The following is a 9,029-nucleotide window of genomic DNA, read 5'->3' as shown; positions in this document are numbered from 1 at the left end:
CAGATGGTGTCACTTAAGGATAAAAAGCTTAGCCATAGATGTGAAGAAAAGCTGCCTCTTCAAGTGAGGTCTGCTAGTTCATCTTAGTCCTTATCACCCCTGTCTTCTGTCCCTGCATGACAGAGGACTTTTTGCCAGTTTGCGATTGGTATTTTCAAAGGGCTTTACGTTTTGGGGTGGGCTTGATTTGTTGCTACAGCTCTGAACAAGTGGCAGCATATCTGTGTGTCTCAGTTTGCCCGTCTGTGAAATGGTTGCCTGGGCCACAGAAATAAAGATGGGTAAAATACATTTGTGAAGGCTGAAGTTTCTAATACATGCTCAAGGTGTTAAATCGTTCAGACCAGAGGCTGGGTGGTGGCTAATGTAACTTACTGTCTTTCTGTGGTCTTTTCTCTCCTTCTTTCATGGCAAACATTGCCACCTTCTCTGCTATCTGCCACTTGTCATGGAGGAGGACTTCTGATAAGCTCCTTGTCACAGGTCAGGCTTCAGCCATTGCTGTATGTGCCTGTATCATTTGTATTAAATTGTTCTTGGTGTTTCTTTTAAGCCTAGAATTTTGGCATTACTTTTTTGCCTACATTCTAGAAGGCAACATACATGTGTTTTTAAAGTCTATTATTGTCTGTTGTCGTCTGATCTGGCTGAGAGAATGTCACAGGTTTTGAACAATTTGTTATGTTGTAAGTTTTCTTGCTCCTTTTAGTAGCTCAGACTAGTAAGAGGAAATGCTGAGTATTCAGGGATACTGTTCCTCTTCAGGCGAGCAGATAATGCAGGTCATCAAAGGGAGCGTTTCCAGTAAGGTCTGTTAAAAAATTTGTGTCTAGTCAAAAGTATGGATTCCTGAGGTCAGTTCAGGGTGGTTAATCAGAACACGAAAGTCTTAGTAACAGTCATATATGTCATATATGTTGGCTTATATTTTTTGCTATGTGGAAAAATGAAGTTGTGCTTTAACTTAATGAAGTTGTCTCCTTCCTGGATTTCTGTTTTTAATACCTATGACCATATAAAAATAAATGGGATGATAATCTTTTGGATGTCACGTGGCAGCTCAGTAGCTGTGCTGCAAGTGTCTGAATAAATAACGAATTAACTCAGCCCAGGACGAGAGGTTACTGAATAACGTCTGCATACTGTAGATGGCAAATTTTTTTCAGGACTTACAGACGTGGGGCCAAGCCTAAACAAATACGGCAAAGTTTGAATGAAAAAGTCTCCAAATTCTCATGTGTAGACTATACAATGAGATACAGAAAGTCAGATGCACAGAAAGTCAGATGCTAGGCATCCTCCTTATCATGGGTAACATGAGTTTTCCCCAACTAAGGATGTCTTCCCTCTTGTCTTTATCTAGTTTAGAAGTACTTTATCTGGTTTAGAAATACTTTATCTGACTCCTCCTTGCATGTCCTTTATGGATGGTAGGACTGTACCGGGGGCTTCAAAAAAAAGGCCTCAGGAGAGGTTTCTATTTTAAGTTTGAAAGTGATTGTGCAGAAATGGCACCTTCCCTTTAAATAAGCATGTTCCCTGAAACTTATTCCATCTTCAAAAATTCCTAGGCATTACCGCCACTTCTTCGTAACATTGTTAGTCTTGTTAACCCCACACAGCTATGGCAGGGTAATTTTCAGTATAGGTATCAACACCACTGATGAGTTTCAAATGAAATGATAAATTCTGTGTTCATTTACCCCTGCTGCACTACCGCAACAGTGGTTGGAGGTCAGTACAAGCTTACATCATAGCTGATATTGGAAAGAAAAGGGCAGTATAGAATTTTTATTATGGAAAGTAATAAGGAAGAAAGGAATGCAACAACATAACCTTGTCATTCCTTGGGTGCGGACCGATTACCGGCTAGGGGAGCCCTTAAGACACCCATTCGCTGAGCAAACCTAACCTGGGTTTGGAGAGAGCATGAACATAAGAATACTGATGGATTTCTTTGAGTGGGTGCCTGACCCTGCAGGACTGCTGAGAGACCACTGACTCCTTTTTGAGATGTCACAAAACTGTTCATTTTTTTGCTTTTTGTTACTTGCCCTCCTGAACTGAATTCAAACGCCCTGGAAAAAATATACCAGCTTGCCTTCCCTTTGGCAAAAGCCAGGACACAGACAAGTAATTGCACTTCATTTAGTTTTTATTAGCTCCCTCAGTGGTGAACTTATATGCATATTTTTTAAGGTGTTGATGAAATGCAATGCTACTGTTTTAAGGTCAAAAAATGTTAGTGTAACTTGGTGTAAACAATGTAATTTGTTATGGCAATAGTGATTCCTTGCTGTGGTTTTTAGATCCCTTGGAAATAGCGAGTGAGTCCTCATGTCAGATGATTGCCACCTGTATTATATGGATACAAAATTGGGGCTTACTGGGGATGTCGCAACAGAGCTGACTTGGGGGTTTCCCTTAAACACTTCTCCCATTCAACAGTGGGTGTAGGTCAGAGGCACGGGCTCTGCCAGTTACTGATACTGGTCGCCTGGTTTGCTCTCTGTTGCCCTGAAAGGCTTCTGGTGCCTTCTGCAATCTTCTGCGTAGCCACAGGACCATTTTCCTCCAGTGCAATGGAAACGAGTCCTTCTGGTAATGCGTGCAGGGAGTCTGGCAATGATGGAGCGGCGCTGGGGAGCGTGCAGCAATCTTTGCCGTATGTCTGCGTGGGATAGGAGTCTCCAGCACCGTGGAAAAACAAATCATACATGTTTTAATGACAACGATCCACCAAACAGGTAAGCACGGTTAGGTCCGTTCCTGTAACGGGTCCTACAGCCTGACATTCCCATCCTGTGTAGGGAATATTTTGTGCCTCAGATGGGGCTCCACTAAAATCTGCCCACAGAGTGGAGAACTGCCAAATGGCAGTCAGTGGGAAAAATCTGAAGTCTGTATTAAAAACTCAGTCTTCCCGGGTTTTAGCCACACTAGTAACGCAGACAAGCTGTGGGATTCACAACCTGCTTCTAATGGTTGGAATCCAACCTCATGGAGTTTGTTTAAATAACGCAGTGGGGATCCCTGATTTAAAAACACGTAGGTGCTAGAGACACCGCCGTGGCTGCTGCCATGTCAGCTCAGTGGTTCCAATACCCATCAGACGCAGGGAATGCAGGTTGGCCTCAGTGGTTTTCCTGCCTTCCCCCAGTTGTGCAGAGTCTGCTGTAGCCAGTGGGCTACTGAGGTGGTTGAACCCATCCCACGGATGGTGTCTGGAGAGGGCGGTGGGGCCAAATGCTTGATCTGGAGAAGGGCAGTAGAAGAGAGCAGGAGATGCTCTAAGTGAGTGAGCAGGACACCCGTTGAGCTGGGGAATTCCTAGTTCCAGTCTGCAAGTCAAGGACTAATTTTAATCGATTGCCTGTTGGATGTAAAGATTCTGGTAGGTACTAAGGTCGGGTTTAATATCTGATGTTAAAAATCCAGCAACTGAAAGAAATAGGGAAATACTCCTTAGAATTACACTTGATAAGAAAAAAAAGCGTTTGTATTGAGCGTTGGAAAGGTACTTAGCAGAAGAAACAAGAATTTGCAATCTATTTCCCAGTCTAAGGAGGTGAGAGCAAAGAACATCTATATTTTTGCTGTGGTATTTTGAGAACTTTTGTTGTAGTTATTTTTTGTGGGGTTTTTTGTTTGTTTGTTTTTTAAATGTAAGGCACCAGCTGGAAATGTATGCTAAGCTGTCATTTTTGGTTTTCAGTTGTAGGTAGCGTACATCGTCTTTTACAAGTTCTTGCCTCAAGAGCCGCCTTCTTCAATTCCCTTGGTCAGACACATGCGCTGTTACAGTGTGTGACCCTGTTCCTGGCAAAGTCAGAGGCTTGCTGTCAGCTGCAGCTGGGAGAGGCAGGCTCTTAGTGCTGTGATCAGTTAATATTTAACCTTCTTGTGAACTCTGGCTTGGTTTTACTGTTCCAGCCTACTGGGAGTGCCTGCTCAGGAAAGAAGTTTGGTACGGAAACGCTGTTGAAAGTCTCCATCGACCAGAGGGTCAGACTCTGCTCTCACACAATCTCTAGAGATGTTGGAGAGAGACCCAGCACTAATGCAGCCCTTCCAAGTGTGCAAATGTCTCAAAATGGTGCATGCTCTAACGTTCACTGTGGAAGGAAGATTTTCAAATGTGTGATGCTTGATAAGGCTGCCTGTCTTATACTTGTGACTGGTTTTGATGGTGAGAACAAAGTGGAGTCTGATGTACCAGCATGTGAGAAGCCATTCAGAGGATGAGCGTGAGGATGAGCCACTACCACTGGGAAGATTCAGGCAGTCCCCTTTCCTTCCTATACCAGGATTTAGTATCTCCACCACCATCAGGATAGAGAGACTACACAGGTAGGAAGTTCCCTTGCATATCTGCTGCTGGGGTCACTAGAAACTTCCTATTTCCCAGGCCAAGATGGAGAAACTCAAGGCTTTTGATGTTACCCGCCCTCAGCAGTCACTCAGACGTGAACTGTGAAGCACCATAGCAGTGACCAGGAGCCGTGAGCGACTACAGAGGTGCTGCACTGCCTCCATCCCCACCAGCACTGAGCCACTGTGGCCCAGGGAGGATGGAGATGTTCGGGGATTTGTTTTAAGCCATGGTTCTGCAGTTTTGCAGGGTCTCCTTGGGGAGGAGGGGCGCAGGATGGAGGCAAGGTGCAAACTGAGACCCAACTTTTCATTAGGCTAAACCAGCTGTGTTAAGATGGGTTTGAACGGCGGCAGAAATGGGTGCATGCTACCAAGAACTCTTTGACACTTGCAGCATGCTGCAGATGCGCAAAGCACATGGTAGGAGCACGCAAAAAGATTATTATAATGGAAGCAGCGTCATCTGCTGCCTGGTCCTGTTGTGCTGCCGCGTTACCTAGGTGCCTCATTAGGTGGGGAGTAGCCCTGATTACTGAACACTGCTTGTTTGTAAAGTGACAAGTCAGGCTAATTAGCTGTGTGGGTGGAGTATTGGTTTCAGGCTCATCAGGAGGGCATCGTCATCCCTTCCTCAATTATACGCATCCAGCAGCGTGTTCGTGGGTGCTTCTTCTCTAGAGCTTATGGACAGAAACGCCAGGCTAAATGGGGCACAGAGAGAATCTTTTTTTAGCCCATCACACTGGGGCTGTGAATTGCAGCAGCGCAACTGGCACTTTTGCAGGGCATAAGGAACGCTTCTTTCTCACCCTGTGGGATATGTGACGAGAGTGGGTGTGCGGCAGTGATCAAGTCACCGAGTTAAGTAGCAGGCCTGTCTGACTGATTTACAAATACCAGTGTTCTTTATTTACACAGACATGTAAACAACAGAAGGTAAACAACACCGCCCAGCTCGGTCTAACAAACAGGCTGCTGCTGTTTCACTTCAGGACCTGAGGTGTTTTAGACATTTCACAGAAACTGTATTGACAGCAAACACAGGGAGGCTACGAGGTTACCTTGACTCTTTCTTTGCACAGGAATCAAATGCACGGTGTGGCAGCGTGAGGGAACGGTACCACTGAGGCCACAAAACAAGCGTTTGCAAAGAACCCACCAAGAGCTTGCCTTGAGGTCGGATATGGCTGGAGTTAGCAATAGTTTTGAGTAGTATCACTGCAACTAGTCTGTACCCTGACAGCACTTTCCACCCAAGGATCTGAAAGCACTTTGCAAACAGACCACAAATCTTTGCTGCATCCTTTGCAAATTATTGCCAGTTTACACGCAAGGAAACGGAGGGCCTTCAGGTAGCGACTTTCCCAGAGTCCAGGTTTTACTAATCTCGTTTCCCAACCTTGTGCTTTAAATATAGCACCATTCTTCCTTCCCAGAAGTATATTGCTTCTTGACGATTTAGGACAAGCTTTCGAATTCAAAGTGACGCTCGAAGCACCGCAGGTAGAACAGCAGCGGACGGTCCCAGTCGCTACCAGAAGCTGTTTTGCTTCAACAACGCCTCTGCTGAAAGAGGAGCCAGCTACTGTGCGATACATTGCACCTTTCCCCACGCTTTTTCAAGTTTGTCCAAAAACAGAATTAAGGGTAACGTTAGCTGCAAAAGAAAAACTATTTGAAAACAACTGTGCTGATCTGCTGTCTTGCAAATTTAACTGCAACAGTAAGCCATACACACACTGTGTTTTACTCAGTCAAAATATTTCAAATAGAAATGTTACGCTAAACTTGTAAGACAGAAAAATACCTAGTGGAGCAATGAAGAATTCAGGAATTTTGCTGCTTTGTGCCAAGGAACAAATTTCCTTATAGGTTAGCAGCAAAAGCATCAGCTAGGGCTTGAACAGGATTTAATTCTCAGCTGTAAATTCACATTTTGGTTCCACACACATTTCCTGGAAAAAAAAACAGCCTGACAGGTGTTGGGTTTGTTGTTTGTTGTTTTTTCTATTGCAGAGTGATCACCGTGGCTTGAACCCAAAACTGGTTCCAGCCTTTCTACCTGTTTCTAATGTGAATAGCACGTTAGACAGGCTCAGCTCATATGCTAGGTCAAACTCAAGCATGTAAGAATTGCTGCTAAAAAAGCAGCCGGGAAGGTGGATTTGAGCACAGTATTTAAATGCTCAGCTGCCTTCTCTTGTGCACGTTATGCTTCAAGTAGTTTTACTTCTTCTACCCTCCCAGTAAGAACTACAGTGATGCCCTATCTTCAGTTATCATAGGAAAGGAGATTAACGACCACAACCGTAGGATACACCATTTACAGCTGCCAGTACAACAGCAGGTAAAATAAAGACGGAGAAGGAGGCCCGTTTTTCTTAAATAGGCTATTCTGCAATCCTTTCAATCCCCCAGGTGAAAAGGAAACAAGAAATTCTCCTTAAATAAAAGCTATGTACAAATTGCACACGTTGCAAATGGAGCACTGAGATCAGTTACAGAAAATAAGATGTACAGTCTTCACTGATAACATCTCTCTTGCTATAAACAGCGATAAACAGCATATGCTTTCTTCAGATGTCAGAACCCAGCAAGACTGCAATATTATGTACACAGGGCTTGTTTGCCTTCTGCCTCCCGCAGCGGAGTCCCTCCAAACTCTGTTTTCGCTTCAGAAAGCTGTGCAGCGACGTTCCCGCGCACCGCGTCTCTCCTGCTCGGCAGATCACAAGAGAGCTGTCATTGCTGTCTGGCTTATCGGTTTTAGGCAGTCTCTGGGCGTTGAGTAACCCTCGCTCCCGAGGGCGTTGGGCTGAGGTTTCTGGTAGTCCGTGCTGTAGCTCACGGAGGTCAGAACACCGTTAACTTTGGGTTTGTCGTAGTTTATGACACTCTGGGGTGTCTGATAGTCTCCGTTCCTGTTATCGGTCTTACATGAACTAGAGAAGCTGCCGGCAGAAAGGGAGTGTTTCTGAGATGAGAGGACAGGTACGTTGTAGCCGTTTTCAGAGGGGAAATTGTTTTCTCTTGTTACGTGCCGCTCTATGATGGGGGTGGCATATTCGGGCTCTTGGCTGGTCAGGGGCAGAGCGTATTCGTGCCGGTTAGCTCTGTGCGGACAGTGGTAGTGGTTTTCGAACTCTGAACTCCCCCTTCTTCCCTCGTCTTTGGTGTCCATGGGTCGAAAAGTAGATCCTTTCCGTGTTACCGTCCCAGTCCCGATCATGAGAGGCTGCTGATAATCTAAAAGGAAGCACGAACTGCTCAATAAGGCATAGATTGGTTATTTTATGTATGTAATACTTACGCATAAGTAGGTATTTTATGTTGAAAAATGGCTCGGTTATTGTATCAAACGCATGGTTATCAGGGGTGTGAGACAACCTTTCCCCAGCGCTGGTCCTGTAAGCTCCTTCAGTGAGCAAGCGTTGCAGAAGGTTGCTCTTCCACGGAGGAACTCCAACCTGCCACCTCTTTTCCTACTGCCTCCCTCCCTTTCCCCACCCACCCACCCAAATAAATTAACATCATTTCTGGAGTACACTCAAAGGCCCTAAAAAAAGAGAGAAGTCAACAAAATATTAGCAACAAACTGGACAAAGGACATTGCACGAAGATCCACAAAGGCGAAGTTCTCCAAAACAAGTGTTCTACTTTTGGAATAATTAAAATGCCCAGAGGAGTCTTAAGGAGCCTGACCAAGCGCTGGCTTTATTTAAAAGGCATCTCGCAGTAGCTGAGTGACAGGAAGGATGAAGTTAGGCGGAACAGCAGCCAAGAGAGTCAAGGGAAGTGTGAAAGGCGCTAAGCCAGCTCAGCGCTGCTGCGGGCGCGCGAGGGGGACCAGCCGTGGGAGGAGAAGCGGGACCGGCGCTGCCGGGGGAACCGGGCGGTCGTCCCGGTCAAGGGGGACAGCGGGGACGGAGCTGGGGACGGGCGAACGGCCCGAGCAGGAGCAAGGAGCGAGATGGAGGAAAGGCGGCCTCCAGAAGCGTGGTGTTTGCACCTCGAGTCGAGGCAGATGCCAGGCTGAAGAAGGAGATCTGGACTAAAAGGGTTTTCAAAGAAATCCAGTAAAACTCTTATGAGAAAATTCAGCGTTCTAGCTTTCTCACTTTGGTGCTAGTGACAATCTCTTACGGATGCATACGGTGGCCTGAACAGCTCTAGTAAATGACACTGCTAAAGTATCATGTTTTGATGCAGGCGTGAAGAAGTTAGCTCAGTTTCTGTTCTGGCATCGTGGTTCATCTGACATGAGCGTCGAATTCGATCCCATATGTCCTGTGAATCTTTTTGGCAGTTCCTGGCTACGTCCCAAACTTCAGCATGTAGGGTGAAGGTGTTATGATATTTCACTAAGTAAGTGGTGCAGCTCTCCCCAGCGTCGCTGCTGCCATCCCCAACAATCTCCCTCACCCAGGATGAAGCATCTCGACTTGCTCCTGGCTGCCTTGGGGACCAGCAGGCAGCTGGGGATTCGAAGGGACGGAATTGCATGGAGCATGTTAAGCTGTATGCAAGTTGCGCGCTCTCTGCGATTAAATTTTTAAATGGCACATTTCTGGGCTGCGTTCAGATTTTTATTTTGTGTTTCTTATTTTTAAGGAGACTGTAGGTGAAATGCTAAGGCTGGGGAGCTGCCTGGCCAG

General features: G+C 45.8%; 1 protein-coding gene across 1 annotated transcript in view; it reads right to left on the bottom strand.

The window, feature by feature from the left end:
* Positions 1-5,257: 5,257 nt before the first annotated feature.
* Positions 5,258-9,029, bottom strand: part of DCBLD1 (discoidin, CUB and LCCL domain containing 1) — a 48,769-nt gene continuing 44,997 nt past the window's right edge. The window contains exon 15 of the mRNA XM_069805112.1: positions 5,258-7,620. Coding sequence (XP_069661213.1) covers positions 7,103-7,620 — 518 coding nt within the window. The 3' untranslated portion in view covers positions 5,258-7,102. The remainder of the gene's footprint in view (positions 7,621-9,029) is intronic.

This window comes from Haliaeetus albicilla, chromosome 17, assembly GCF_947461875.1.
Source record: "Haliaeetus albicilla chromosome 17, bHalAlb1.1, whole genome shotgun sequence".
Classification (NCBI taxonomy): domain Eukaryota; kingdom Metazoa; phylum Chordata; class Aves; order Accipitriformes; family Accipitridae; genus Haliaeetus; species Haliaeetus albicilla.
Note: the sequence above shows the minus strand (reverse complement) of the source record. Positions and strands in the feature narration are given on the sequence as shown.